Consider the following 15,494-nt stretch of genomic DNA (forward strand, 5'->3'; position numbering starts at 1 on the left):
ATTCTGCTTTTCAATATTGCAGGACTCGGCCGCTCAATATTCGTGCAACAATTACCGGTTGAATTGCTATCACCGCCCCTCAAGCAACGTCTCTATTAAACGTAATCACGCGCACGAAGTACAGTATGAAAAATAAAAATTGATCGAGGTACCGCGAAGCTTCTCTATAATTACTTTCGATATAAGGACAACTCTCTTGCTTCTATTCTGTGCTCGAATTACTCTGTCCAACTGTGTCCACTGTGTGTTTGCAACTACATAAAAAAACAGTTACAGTACTCTGCTGTCGTTTCAGTTTCGAGACCGGGAATAGCATCGTGATGGCAGTAAGGGAGGCGGCGTGATTTCAGATTGGTCGTTCCGTGCGAAACGCTTGTCCCAATCCACCAAAGTCATAAAATAGCATTTGTTTTTAAAGAGACCATGCTCAGTTGCCAGACCAAGAAGTGATTTTTCAGAATTTCGTTCTTCAAAAACTTTATTCACGGAAATGATTTAAGTCGGAGAGATTCGAATAAGGAAATTCGATGAAAGATCAAATGTTTACTCAATGAAAGTGTGGTTCCCAAGCGTTGCGTACGTAACAACGTTAATGTTAACACTTTACCTACCGGAAGCTGGTTAATAGGTTCTTTGAAGTCTTTTTCTTCCCACTTCACTCCATAAATGTATTTTCGCAATCTCGATAATCGTAAATTGAAATTGAAATCGGTCATTCTAACTTCGGTATTTAGTATTTAACGTTCAGGAGTTCCGAAATTACTTTCCGGAGAATTTTGAAAGACTCAAAAGACCAGATCATCGCCGGTGGATGAGGTATCAACGTTATTATGTCAACATGATAATTAACGTTACATTTCTCACGTGTGGACATGTGTTCGTCGAAAATTGTCGTTGCAGAGCAGCGACTCGATCGAAATCAAGGACTCCTTCGTGTACTGTGAACGACTATTCGCCATTGGCAGTGTGCTACCGCATCAACACCACCCGAACATATTCAAGCTAGTAATATCGTATTTCTTCTTTGAGATAACGATGCTACTTTGGTATGTGTACGATAATCTGCACGATTTGCAAACGTCGCTAGTAAGCGCGACGGAATGGCTTTTCGTACTTTCGATGCTGATCTCCCTTGTTCTGATTCGAACGAACAAAAAATTGATCATAGTGTTTAAGAAAATCCAACGAGAAATTAAGGGCTCTTTGTCGTTCGAAAGCGACGAGGAGAAGCAATTGTATCGAAAGTACAACATCATCGCTGATAAAGTCGGCAAATTCATGTCAGTGTTTGTGAGCGCCACCGTGTACTTGTACTACGCTCGTCCCTTCATCGGTCTGCTGATCCATCCTCGCACAGGTAATCTTAAACCAGTGGTAAATGTTTATTTCGACGCCTCGTTGTATAATTATTCCGTGGATCTTTCTGTAAAATCAGATTTTGGTTAAACCTCGTTTGAAGTTATGCTTTTTTTGAAGAATAACTCCTTTTCGAAGGTGATTTCAAGGTCAACACATGGTTGAGTTTGTCTTTTAATTATCTATTATGTTACACTAATCAAAATACATCGTTCCATTCTAAAGAAACGAGTGTTTCCTCGAGTAACAACATTGTTGCAGATGCGGAGAACAACACGCGTCCCTTCGTGCTACCACTTCGATTTCACATGTTTTCCGACTACCGCTATAACGTTAAATTGTACACGCTCTTATACATGTACCAACTACCTGCTACGTATGCGCCGTTGTGCCATGCAGCGGAAGCTAGTCTCATCGTCACCTCGACGTTACACGTTTGCGCTAGACTGTCGATGTTGGCTTGTCGAATTCGAAAGTCCCTGACGTCATCTCCGGCGCATTTCCAGCAGAGGATACGGCTGATTGTGATCGAGCATTTGGAATTGACGGAGTGAGTACGTATATTCTTGGTAGATTGGTTGTTCGAAGGCTACAATTGCATTACATGTTTGCATAAGTTCGTGCCCGATTTTCATAGACGTAGCAAACTGTTGTTCGGAGGACGAACAGATGTTCAAGATCATCTCTGGCAGGAACCGTCCTAGATAAACGAACAGAGTCACCCTGAATAAATCTACATAGCTGTTTAGTTTAGTTAATACGAATGTTCACTTCGAGGGTACTGATAAGTACCACCCGTCATCGCAGGTGTATATAAGCCCTTGCATTTCTGCTCTCGCGGACTAGTACTAACGTAGTCACGATTCGTGTCGCGTCGTGCTGCATCTCGGAAAGTCAACTACCAGTGAGATCGTGATAAAGTTCCCCTTCGTATCAAAGTAAACCGTATAGATTCCGCGAGTTCGATGTAAAATCTATTAGGCAGTGATAAAGTTGTTCCGAGACCCCGCATTGCCAGTGCGTCAACACCGTGCATTCTAGTTTAGGTAATATGTATCTTCTTTCAATTCTTTATGTTCTAAATTCAATCCATTCGCGACAATTAGAACAGAATATATTTGTGTTCTTTGATAATTAACACAAATTCATTAAACCCATAATTATTGTCCAATATCCTAGTCGAGTAATTGAACGTCCCCACACTAATCCCCATACTAGTTACGAGGCCTACTAACAATCTTAGCGACTCCCTGATTTCGCATCAGATTCGATCGCGACATACCAATTGTCCAAACCTTATATACATATACCTTATATGTATATAGACCATATAATACCTATCGACCCGGCACGGATAGTTTTCCCCTCGGCAAAGATAATGTGCTCTGTGACGTCACATTTTCAAAAGATGTATAAGCTATGCTCATCGACAATGCCTACGCTTGGGGCTTGGCTTATAGGAGGGTGAGGGGGATCAGTGGGTGCGCCATGTACACAGTACACGAAAAGAATGGACAGGATAATTTCAAAGAATTTAGCATTGTATCAAATAATCAATATGAAAGAATCAATTAAAAATAATCAATTATAAACTGTATTTGAGATACAGATGTTTATTCTATATGTTTTATTAAGGTATTACAATGAAGAATAAAGTAATAATAGTATTATGTATTAACTATTTTAGGAATCGATATTTGATTCTAAAGATTAACAACTTTCGCATATTATGCAGGTTGCAAAATGTTTTTTACATATAAATCGATCACATTTACAACATTTTAAGGTAGTACTGCTAGTTTTACATAATTTACATTTACCTCGCTTGTGATTAGTTATTATTAGACTGCGGATCTTTATGCATTTACAAAAAAATTGAGTAGATGAAATTCAAAATTGTTGAAAAATTTAAAAACAATCATTCAGGGAAGAAATAACATTCAATTTAGTTTCTATTTCTTGTAATCGATGTAGCCAATTTTTATTTTCGGTAGAGATTACACTTGTTATACTTATTGATTAAAAAGTTATTGTTCAAAAAAGTGTGTAATGGCGTAGTGTTTGGCGTCGGTTGCCGTGTCAGCCATTTTGAAATTATCTTAACACTTATCTTTTGACATCACAGAGCACCTTGTCTTTCAGTGGCGCTCACTAGTAGCGTGGCCGTTCGCCGCGCGGTAACCCGTCGAACGACCTAACCCAGACCGTTATAGTGGTGAGCGCCACTGAAAACGCTGGTCGGCGATGGTGCGGAACGGTCTAGTGTGCAGCGACCTTTATCCAACCTAGTGGCTCCCCAATTTCACATTGGGTTCGTCCGCATCCTAACAGCACCCTGATTTTGCATCAGGTTCGTCTGTGCTTTCATCCAACCTCCCAGTGGCTCCCCAATTTCGCATTGGATTCGTCCGCGCTGTTCTACAACCTCCTAGCGTTCCCCGGTTGCGCATCGGGTTCGTCTGCGCGTCGCTCTTGTGACTCCCCAATTTCGCATTGTGTTCGTTCACGAAGTTTCACTGTCCTAGCAGCCCCCTGATTTCGCATCAGGTTCGTCTGCCCTTGACTCCATTCCTAGATGTCTATAATCCTAGCTGCTCCCCAATTTCGCATTGGGTTCGTCCGCGTACCTTAACTAACAAATTGAGACCATATTCCCAGAGTAACAACCCTTCGCCGGCCACTTCGTGCTGCTCGCAGCCCTGACTCGTAACACTGTGCCGCACGGCGCGGAGGTAAAAAATTAAAAAAAAAAACAAAATTGTGACTATATACATAATTGATTAATAAAGCTTTATTTATTACGGGTACGAACTTGTGCAATCATCTGATATTACAGTTGTATTTGGCTACAAAGTTTGGTGTCAAATTCATACCAAATCAATAGATTTGGATTATCCATATCCATACCAATCGGTGAACCACGAGTGTTCAGACAGCAACTTTCGATAGAACCGTTTACATGTGTAACACGTAGTCGGATTCATCCTGTATGTATTAATAATCGTTGTGTGTGTTTCAGGATGTCAGGTTTTCTAAATGACTGTTTTAAAAATATCCTTCTGGTAGAATATCTGAATTGTAGCTTCAGATTGGGCGTTTCTATATACGTGCTGATAATCGTACGTAATAGAACCTCTTTAAAGCACATGTGTACATTAATAGGTTGCATAGAGAATAATAAAGAGTAGCCTGAATATTAGTTATACTCTGTGTCTGCGTCAAAAACTAAAAACATACGGTTTCAAAATTCTCTTTGTTATTATGTTCGATTGAAATTCTATTGCATATTATATAAAAGAATACAGCATTATCTCCGTAACTGTCACAAAGGTCTCTACCGTAACTGTTTTAAAATTGTATCCCCACCAGTACAGGGATTTCCCTTGTAAATGTATTCGAGTTAATATTTCTTAGTCTCCAGTAAGTACAGTAAAAATGTGCAATTTGTGTTACGTGAATATTAGGGGTGTGCGAGAACCCGAAATATCGGGAACCCGATGGTCGGGACGAGTCGAGAAGAGGTCGAGTCGGGTCGAGTCGGGTTCTCGAAAATTTCGAGAATATGACATGAGATACTCTTGAAAAGAATTCGCGATGGACAACATTCTTTCAATTTCGAAAACATCTAGAATAAAAAATCCGAAACTATGAAAGTATTTATTAAACCGAATATGAATGATTACTGGGTTCTCGAAATTTTCGGGAATCCCGATAAATTCGAGAATCTCGAAATTTTCGGGTACCCGTCCCGATCTCGAAAAAATTTCGTGTTCCCGACCCGACCCGATATTTTGGGTTCTCGCACACACCTAGTGAATATGTTTGACATTACACAGACACTTGGAAACGATACGGCAGCTTTCGTTAATTTTTGTCTGTATTCCGTCCTCGTGGCAGCCTGGTTATATTTGTACTCTTACATTGGCGAGCAGCTTTTATATGAGGTTCGTATTTATACATTTACACTAATATACACGCTGATATTGAAATAACTATAATGTTTAGTCGCTGAACGTAGGTGATGCGTTTTACGACACCGATTGGACGGACATTGCAGCCCGTGACAGAAAATCTTTGGTAATCTGCATGTTGAACGGACAACAACCGCAGTATTTAATGGCTGGGAAATTTTATAAATTCACTCTTTTCGGTTTTAGCGAAGTAAGCAAACCCGTTTGTTCTAATTGATCAATAAAAAATGGAGTAGTTAGTTTGCACGATGATAATGTAAAAATAGCAAAATTGTATTCCACGGTCAAATACTACAACAAAGATACTTCACCATTTTTTTAACAGATTGTAAAAAGTTCCATGGCGTTTCTCTCCGTATTACGAACAATCATCGAATAAAACTGGAGGTAGTACTTTATGTACTTGAGTTGACAATAGAAATACACGACTAGCATCGACAGAACTCAGAAAATCACGGTAGGGAGAACACAAATTATAATGAACACGAGTGTCGCGAAATAATAATGAAATAAAATCATGAACTTGTATCTGTTACGTGCTATGGCTTCCTTTTGGGGAGAGCCTGTAACTTAAGGTTGAGAACAGACGAGCGGCAACCTGTTCTCGAGGTGGGTAAAAAAAACTTGGCTCGAACACTCGACTTGTATTCTGTTTGTCTAACTGATACCCGTCTAGCAGAGTTGGGCAGTATTTAAATAAAAAGTAACTAAATCCGGATCCAACTAAAAGATAAGTAACTAATATTCGTGATCTTAAGGTTCGGATCCAAAAGGAACTTGATCCGAAATTTAATTAGTTATTTTTGTATCCGAAGCAGAAGGATCCGAAGCTACGGATCCATTTGTAACTAGTTAATGTAACTAATTCAAAGTTCCTTTCGGATCCTTAAAGTTCCTTTTGACCAGCTCGAGGCTTGAATGAACACGTTCCGAGGCCCGAGGGTCGGGCCCCGAAACCTGAGCCCAGAACACAATAGCAGTTCAATAAACACGGCCGGGGAATCGCCCGACCGTGTTTATTGCACCACTCGGCCTATGCCGCCGAGGCACCGATGATGGGCAGAAAAATTGAATTAGTTACTTTTTCCAAGATATCTTTCCAACTAAAAGCAGCAAGCAGTGACCGAATTCTATCGAATTTAGACTTTTCTTAATCGGCAGAACGCCACGAATCGGCTCGTGTGACTTTCGTGAGGGCAGCACGGGAAATAAATAAGTTCAGCATTCGCTCCTTTGCGGTAGTAGGCCGAGCTACCTGCCTGACCGGACGATCGCCCGGCCGTGTTTATAGCACCACTCGGCCTATGCCGCCGAGGCACCGATGATGGGCAGAAAAATTGAATTAGTTACTTTTTCCAAGATATCTTTCCAACTAAAAGCAGCAAGCAGTGACCGAATTCTATCGAATTTAGACTTTTCTTAATCGGCAGAACGCCACGAATCGGCTCGTGTGACTTTCGTGAGGGCAGCACGGGAAATAAATAAGTTCAGCATTCGCTCCTTTGCGGTAGTAGGCCGAGCTACCTGCCTGACCGGGCGATCGCCCGGCCGTGTTTATAGCACCACTCGGCCTATGCCGCCGAGGCACCGATGATGGGCAGAAAAATTGAATTAGTTACTTTTTCCAAGATATCTTTCCAACTAAAAGCAGCAAGCAGTGACCGAATTCTATCGAATTTAGACTTTTCTTCATCGGCAGAACGCCACGAATCGGCTCGTGTGACTTTCGTGAGGGCAGCACGGGAAATAAATAAGTTCAGCATTCGCTCCTTTGCGGTAGTAGGCCGAGCTACCTGCCTGACCGGGCGATCGCCCGGCCGTGTTTATAGCACCACTCGGCCTATGCGGCCGTGGCACCGATGATGGCTGCCCTCACGAAAGTCACACGAGCCGATTCGTGGCGTTCTGCCGATTAAGAAAAGTCTAAATTCGATAGAGTTCGGTCACTGCTTGCTGCTTTTAGTTGAAAAGATATCTTGGAAAAAGTAACTAATTCAATTTTTCTGCCCATCATCGGTGCCTCGGCGGCATAGGCCGAGTGGTGCTATAAACACGGCCGGGCGATCGCCCGGTCAGGCAGGTAGCTCGGCCTATTACCGCAAAGGAGCGAATGCTGAACTTATTTATTTCCCGTGCTGCCCTCACGAAAGTCACACGAGCCAATTCGTGGTGTTCTTCCGATTAAGAAAAGTGTAAATTCGATAGAATTCGGTCACTGCTTGCTGCTTTTAGTTGGAAAGATATCTTGGAAAAAGTAACTAATTCAATTTTTCTGCCCATCATCGGTGCCTCGGCGGCATAGGCCGTGTGGTGCTATAAACACGGCCGGGCGATCCCCCGGTCAGGCAGGTAGCTCGGCATGAAACCCCTGACACGTGAAACCTGAACTTATTTATTTTCCGTGCTGCCCTCACGAAAGTCACACGAGCCGATTCGTGGCGTTCTGCCGATTAAGAAAAGTCTAAATTCGATAGAGTTCGGTCACTGCTTGCTGCTTTTAGTTGAAAAGATATCTTGGAAAAAGTAACTAATTCAATTTTTCTGCCCATCATCGGTGCCTCGGCGGCATAGGCCGAGTGGTGCTATAAACACGGCCGGGCGATCGCCCGGTCAGGCAGGTAGCTCGGCCTACTACCGCAAAGGAGCGAATGCTGAACTTATTTATTTCCCGTGCTGCCCTCACGAAAGTCACACGAGCCAATTCGTGGCGTTCTGCCGATTAAGAAAAGTCTAAATTCGATAGAGTTCGGTCACTGGTTGCTGCTTTTAGTTGAAAAGATGTCTTGGAAAAAGTAACTAATTCAATTTTTCTGCCCATCATCGGTGCCTCGGCGGCATAGGCCGAGTGGTGCAATAAACACGGCCGGGCGATTCCCCGGCCGTGTTTATTGAACTGCTATTGTGTTCTGGGCTCAGGTCTCGGGGCCCGACCCTCGGGCCTCGGAACGTGTTCATTCAAGCCTCGAGCTGGTCAAAAGGAACTTAAAGGATCCGAAAGGAACTTTGAATTAGTTACATTAACTAGTTACAAATGGATCCGTAGCTTCGGATCCTTCTGCTTCGGATACAAAAATAACTAATTAAATTTCGGATCAAGTTCCTTTTGGATCCGAACCTTAAAATTAATTAATTAAAATTTTGTATCTTTTATTCGTGATCCGAAATTTGTAACTAATTACATATTTTGCCCAACTCTGCCGTCTAGTCGTCTCGCTTTTTATGCGGATGGTGGTCATTTTCCTGCGAGAAAAGGTATCCACCTTGTGGGGGTTTGAAGGAACCCCTGCGGTGCATTTTCTGCAGCGAGAAACTGTTTTAGCGAAAAACCCCCTGGCTACCTGCTATAGTATTAGCGGCCAGGTCAAGGTTATGCGTGCGGAGCGTGGAGGAGGGGAGCGCAGTGGCGGCGGCGAGAAGTACCGTTAGGCGCGGCGCGTCATGGGCCCGCTCAGGGGACAGGCGCGTGAGGCGCGTTCCATGCTATTCTTGCATGAGAACGTGACATATCAATACGTTGTTAAGTTTAAAATATATATACGAAGTGTTAATTCATTGAATCGTTCAATTCATTTCGTCCAAGAGTTGTTGTCAACATAAACGCCGCCAGTGCTCCTCAGTACCACAGCAAGCAAGCAAGCCACACGGGATTGACGACTGTTAATACAGTCTTCCCTCGCATAGTGTTACTACCTCGGATGCATTCCTGCCAAAGACCTTCTTCTTCTCTCACCACATACACGTTTAATTTTGTACTTTTCTTAGCGAAAAATAAAGAACATCAGTCACTACAGTTAATGTGTTCTTTTTTATCCCACCCTCTATACGAATATTCGATAGCAGAAATAGAGTAACAACTTCCTGAAAGTTTGCGCAACTGAATTTTCGACCGTCTGACTTAACGTACAGTTGTACAACTGAATTTCGTGCCACCTCCTGCGATAACATGTTCTCCTAATACAAAACTTGATTTTTCGAGATTTTTCGCCAATTTTCGGCCGTTTGACTTGTCGTTGACTTGCACTACTGAATTTCGTGCCACCTCCTTCGACATCATGTTCTCCTAATACAAAGTTTAATTTTCGATATTTTCGAAAAATTTCGCCAATTTTCGACCTTCTGACCTGACGTTGACTTGCACTACTGAATTTTCGAAAATTTTCGAGCGTCTGACTTGTCGTTGACTTGCACTACTGAATTTTGTGCCACCTCCTTCGACATCATGTCCTCCTAATACAATTTTTCAGGAAATTTTTCGAAAACCTCGAAAATTGAGTTTTGTATTAGGAGAACATGATGTCGAAGGAGGTATGCGAAATTCAGTAGTACAACTCAACGACAAGTCAGAGGCTCGAAAATTTTCGAAAATCTCGAAAGTATCACGAGAGTATATGTTCGTTTCGGAAGTAGTTGTGCATGTGCTACCCCCGCCAGGTGTGGGGCCCACTACGGTTCCATTGGGATTGAAAAATTCTAAGAGAAGACAACAATTCAGAGTCATTAGAAACAGCGTAAATTATATTAGTACTTTACTGATTAGTACTCTTCTTCATAGAAAAATCGAACCTTTAACTTGGCGCTGTTGATCTAGCAAATTGTAAACCACACCATTGTAGACCACGTGCTCCCATAAATAAACAATATCTCCAATTTTCAGTTTGGTACTGCGGTCCTGGTAAACCCAGCGGCCATTTTTAGGTTTGATAACATCCACGGTGATTGTTCCCGCTTCGAGACTGTAGAAATCGTCGTTAACTTTTGCATAATAGGCAACCAAAGTTATTCCGTCCTCATCTGAAGAAAAAATTGCATATTATCATGCTGATCAATTTAATTTGTCAAACTATATAGACTTCGCCATTAATATTGACAAATATTAAATAAATCTGTTTAACTAATACACGATTGGACAAAACAGTTAATAAAGTGATATTTTTGGCGATATTTCGTTCTGTTTACGTGTTTATGCGAAAACTGAAGATACGAGAATTAAATAATGTGTTTTCCTGATGCTGATTAGGGTTATCAGAGATTCAAACACGTCATATTGATAATTATGGAACGTAATCTGCAACTGAGGCAGTTAACGCTCGGCGAATTACTTTTTTACTAATATGAAACATAATTGGATTTATTCATTTCTACGGATTAATGAATAATTCATTGTTCATTGTGTAGTAACAGACAGTTTTAAACATTATGTAATTAATCGTTTAGTGATTGATGATTACGATAGCGCGGCTCGCTTTCAAAATACTTTAAACACATATTCTTGACTGGCTTTGCTCAGTGATGTAACATTACATTCTGCTTTTTCAAGGCTGCGTACGTATTTGTTTTTTCTTTTATTTCCTTCAACGATACATTCGTGGATCTTTATGCATTTATAGTAAAATCGAGAAACAACGGAAATGTTATTCAATGAAACATTCAAGTAGGAAAGTGTAACTGATTGTTTTCATTATTACTATAATTATTTTATCACTTCTATCAATTATATAACGAAAATATATTTCACATACGCTCTCTTTGATCGTTCATTACATACCTTTCTTAGAATTATCCATATCCAACAAAGTAAAATAGGCACCTAAAAAATCGAGGGCAATGTTCGTTCGGAACGCTTGAAACACGACTGGCACGTGCAATGGTTTGACACCCGCAAAAGCTCATTTTCTACCTGCTTTAAAAGTATTTTACAACACTTTTTCGAGTAAAAATGATCATTGACCCTTACCAACCGTTTCATTAGAAAGAAATCCCAACATGTTTCGCGCTCTTCTGCGAAAATGTGATTTTTGATTTTTGTCCAGCTAGATTCGCGTTCGGCACCACTGTGGCAGCGTACTGCTATCAGGTCTGAGAGTTCATAATTCTGCTTTTCAATATTGCAGGACTCGGCCGCTCAATATTCGTGCAACAGTTACCGGTTGAATTGCTATCACCGACCCCTCAAGCAACGTCTCTATTAAACGTAATCACGCGCACGAAGTACAGTATGAAAAATAAAAATTTGATCGAGGTACCGCGAAGCTTCTCTATAATTACTTTCGATAGAAGGACAATTCTCTTGCTTCTATTCTGTGCTCGAATTACTCTGTCCAACTGTGTCCACTGTGTGTTTGCAACTACATAAAAAAACAGTTACAGTACTCTGCTGTCGTTTCAGTTTCGAGACCGGGAATAGCATCGTGATGGCAGTAAGGGAGGCGGCGTGATTTCAGATTGGTCGTTCCGTGCGAAACGCTTGTCCCAAACCGCCAAAGTCATAAAATAGCATTTGTTTTTAAAGAGACCATGCTCAGTTGCCAGACCAAGAAGTGATTTTTCAGAATTTCGTTCTTCAAAAACTTTATTCAAAGAAATGATTTAAGTCGGAGAGATTCGAATAAGGAAATTCGATGAAAGATCAAATGTTTACTCAATGAAAGTGTGGTTCCCAAGCGTTGCGTACGTAACAACGTTAATGTTAACACTTTACCTACCGGAAGCTGGTTAATAGGTTCTTTGAGGTCTTTATCTTCCCACTTCCTCCCATAGAAATGAATATAAAGACTATTCCTCCATAAATGTATTTTCGCAATCTCGATAATCGTAACTTGAAATTGAAATCGGTCATTCTGATTTCGGTATTTAGTATTTAACGTTCAGGAGTTCCGAAATTACTTTCCGGAGAATTTTGAAAGACTCAAAAGACCAGATCATCGCCGGTGGATGAGGTATCAACGTTATTATGTCAACATGATAATTAACGTTACATTTCTCACGCGTGGACATGTGTTCGTCGAAAATTGTCGTTGCAGAGCAGCGACTCGATCGAAATCAAGGACTCCTTCGTGTACTGTGAACGACTATTCGCCATCGGCAGTGTGCTACCGCATCAACACCACCCTAACATATTCAAGCTAGTAATATCGTATTTCCTCTTTGAGATGACGATGCTACTTTGGGATGTGTACGATAATCTGCACGATTTGCAAACGTCGCTTGTAAGCGCGACGGAATGGCCTTTCATACTTTCGATGCTGATCTCCCTTGTTCTGATTCGAACGAACAAAAGGTTGATCATAGTGTTTAAGAAAATCCGACGAGAAATTAAGGGATCTTTGTCGTTCGAGAGCGACGAGGAGAAGCGATTGTATCGAAAGTACAACATCATCGCTGATAAAGTCGGCAAATTCATGTCAGTGTTTGTGAGCGCCACCGTGTACTTGTACTACGCTCGTCCCTTCATCGGTCTGCTGATCCATCCTCGCACAGGTAATCTTAAACCAGTGGTAAATGTTTATTTCGACGCCTCGTTGTATAATTATTCCGTGGATCTTTCTGTAAAATCAGATTTTGGTTAAACCTCGTTTGAAGTAATGCTTTTTTGAAGAATAACTCCTTTTCGAAGGTGATTTCAAGGTCAACACATGGTTGAGTTTGTCTTTCAATTATCTATTATGTTACACTAATCAAAATACATCGTTCCATTCTAAAAAAACGAGTGTTTCCTCGAGTAACAACATTGTTGCAGATGCGGAGAACAACACGCGTCCCTTCGTGCTACCACTTCGATTACACATGTTTTTCGACTACCGCTATAACGTTAAAGTGTACACTCTCTTATACATGTATCAACTACCTGCTACGTATGCGTCGTTGTGCCATGCAGCGGAAGCTAGTCTCATCGTCACCTCGACGTTACACGTTTGCGCAAGACTGTCGATGTTGGCTTGTCGAATTCGAAAGTCCCTGACGTCATCTCCGGCGCATTTCCAGCAGAGGATAAGGCTCATGGTGATCGAGCATTTGGAATTGACGGAGTGAGTACGTACATTCTTGTTAGATTGGTTGTTCGAAGGCTACAATTGCATAACATGTTTGCATAAGTTCGTACCCGATTTTCATAGACGTAGCAAACTGTTGTTACGGAGGACGAACAGATGTTCAAGATCATCTCTGGCAGGAACCGTCCTAGATAAACGAACAGAGTCACCCTGAATAAATCTACATAGATGTTTAGTTTAGTTAATACGAATGTTCACTTCGAGGGTACTGATAAGTACCACCCGTCATCGCAGGTGTATATAAGCCCTTGCATTTCTGCTCTCGCGGACTAGTACTATCGTAGTCACGATTCGTGTCGCGTCGTGATGCATCTCCGAAAGTCAACTACCAGTGAGATCGTGATAAAGTTCCCTTTCGTATCAAAGTAAACCGTATAGATTCCGCGAGTTCGGTGTAAAATCTATTAGGCAGTGATAAAGTTGTTCCGAGACCCCGCATTGCCAGTGCGTCAACACCGTGCATTCTAGTTTAGGTAATATGTATCTTCTTTCAATTCTTTATGTTCTAAATTCAATCCATTCGCGACAATTAGAACAGAATATATTTGTGTTCATTGATAATTAACGCAAATTCATTAAACCCATAATTATTGTCCAATATCCTAGTCGAGTAATTGAACGTCCCCACACTAATCCCCATACTAGTTACGAGGCCTACTAACAATCCTAGCGACTCCCTGATTTCGCATCAGATTCGATCGCGACATACCAATTGTCCAAACCTTATATACATATACCTTATATGTATATAGACCATATAATACCTATCGACCCGGCACAGATAGTTTTCCCTTCGGCAAAGATAATGTGCTCTGTGACGTCACATTTTCAAAAGATGTATAAGCTATGCTCATCGACAATGCCTACGCTTGGGGCTTGGCTTATAGGAGGGTGAGGGGGATCAGTGGGTGCGCCATGTACACAGTACACGAAAAGAATGGACAGGATAATTTCAAAGAATTTAGCATTGTATCAAATAATCAATATGAAAGAATCAATTAAAAATAATCAATTATAAACTGTATTTGAGATACAGATGTTTATTCTATATGTTTTATTAAGGTATTACAATGAAGAATAAAGTAATAATAGTATTATGTATTAACTATTTTAGGAATCGATATTTGATTCTAAAGATTAACAACTTTCGCATATTATGCAGGTTGCAAAATGTTTTTTACATATAAATCGATCACATTTACAACATTTTAAGGTAGTACTGCTAGTTTTACATAATTTATATTTACCTCGCTTGTGATTAGTTATTATTAGACTGCGGATCTTTATGCATTTACAAAAAAATTGAGTAGATGAAATTCAAAATGGTTGAAAAATTTAAAAACAATCATTCAGGGAAGAAATAACATTCAATTTAGTTTCTATTTCTTGCAATCGATGTAGACAATTTTTATTTTCAGTAGAGATTACACTTGTTATACTTATTGATTAAAAAGTTATTGTTCAAAAAAGTGTGTAATGGCGTAGTGTTTGGCGTCAGTTGCCGTGTCAGCCATTTTGAAATTATCTTAACACTTATCTTTTGACATCACAGAGCACCTTGTCTTTCAGTGGCGCTCACTAGTAGCGTGGCCGTTCGCCGCGCGGTAACCCGTCGAACGACCTAACCCAGACCGTTATAGTGGTGAGCGCCACTGAAAACGCTGGTCGGCGATGGTGCGGAACGGTCTAGTGTGCAGCGACCTTTATCCAACCTAGTGGCTCCCCAATTTCACATTGGGTTCGTCCGCATCCTAACAGCTCCCTGATTTCGCATCAGGTTCGTCTGTGCTTTCATCCAACCTCCCAGTGGCTCCCCAATTTCGCATTGGATTCGTCCGCGCTGTTCTACAACCTCCTAGCGTTCCCCGGTTGCGCATCGGGTTCGTCTGCGCGTCGCTCTTGTGACTCCCCAATTTCGCATTGTGTTCGTTCACGAAGTTTCACTCTCCTAGCAGCCCCCTGATTTCGCATCAGGTTCGTCTGCCCTTGACTCCATTCCTAGATGTCTATAATCCTAGCTGCTCCCCAATTTCGCATTGGGTTCGTCCGCGTACCTTAACTAACAAATTGAGACCATATTCCCAGAGTAACAACCCTTCGCCGGCCACTTCGTGCTGCTCGCAGCCCTGACTCGTAACACTGTGCCGCACGGCGCGGAGGTAAAAAATTTTTAAAAAAAACAAAATTGTGACTATATACATAATTGATTAATAAAGCTTTATTTATTACGGGTACGAACTTGTGCAATCATCTGATATTACAGTTGTATTTGGCTACAAAGTTTGGTGTCAAATTCATACCAAATCAATAGATTTGGATTATCCATATCCATACCAAT

The 15,494-nt window shown here is 41.2% G+C and overlaps 2 protein-coding genes across 2 annotated transcripts; one reads left to right on the forward strand and one right to left on the reverse strand.

Annotated features, from left to right (window-relative positions):
* Nucleotides 1–5,997, forward strand: LOC143210505 (uncharacterized). Its single transcript, XM_076427400.1, has 6 exons — nucleotides 1–1,357; nucleotides 1,618–1,906; nucleotides 4,376–4,475; nucleotides 4,986–5,300; nucleotides 5,362–5,517; nucleotides 5,653–5,997. Exons 1-6 carry the CDS (start codon nucleotides 1,036–1,038, stop codon nucleotides 5,704–5,706), a joined length of 1,236 nt encoding a protein of 411 aa, XP_076283515.1. The 5' UTR covers nucleotides 1–1,035; the 3' UTR covers nucleotides 5,707–5,997.
* Nucleotides 5,998–8,144: 2,147 nt separating this feature from the next.
* On the reverse strand, nucleotides 8,145–11,890 carry LOC143210865 (beta-1,3-glucan-binding protein 2-like). The gene is made up of 4 exons (XM_076428103.1): nucleotides 11,373–11,890; nucleotides 10,873–11,289; nucleotides 9,891–10,118; nucleotides 8,145–9,797 (listed from the first exon to the last, which is right to left on the reverse strand). Exons 2-4 carry the CDS (start codon nucleotides 10,889–10,891, stop codon nucleotides 9,568–9,570), a joined length of 477 nt encoding a protein of 158 aa, XP_076284218.1. The 5' UTR covers nucleotides 10,892–11,289; nucleotides 11,373–11,890; the 3' UTR covers nucleotides 8,145–9,567.
* Between the last annotated feature and the right edge of the window lie 3,604 nt (nucleotides 11,891–15,494).

Source organism: Lasioglossum baleicum, chromosome 7 (assembly GCF_051020765.1).
Source record: "Lasioglossum baleicum chromosome 7, iyLasBale1, whole genome shotgun sequence".
In the NCBI taxonomy this organism is placed as follows: Eukaryota; Metazoa; Arthropoda; class Insecta; order Hymenoptera; family Halictidae; genus Lasioglossum; species Lasioglossum baleicum.

What these genes read in the sequence shown, in the direction of transcription:
- LOC143210505 (XM_076427400.1), top strand. Translation starts at nt 1,036, where the DNA reads ATGCTACTTTGGTATGTGTACGATAATCTGCACGATTTGCAAACGTCG. An exon ending in GCTGATCCATCCTCGCACAG is followed by an intron (nt 1,358 to 1,617) that starts GTAATCTTAAAC and finishes ACATTGTTGCAG; the next exon opens with ATGCGGAGAACAACACGCGT. An exon ending in CTCTTTTCGGTTTTAGCGAA is followed by an intron (nt 5,518 to 5,652) that starts GTAAGCAAACCC and finishes TTTTTTTAACAG; the next exon opens with ATTGTAAAAAGTTCCATGGC.
- LOC143210865 (XM_076428103.1), bottom strand. An exon ending in TCAACAGCGCCAAGTTAAAG is followed by an intron (nt 9,798 to 9,890) that starts GTTCGATTTTTC and finishes GTCTTCTCTTAG; the next exon opens with AATTTTTCAATCCCAATGGA.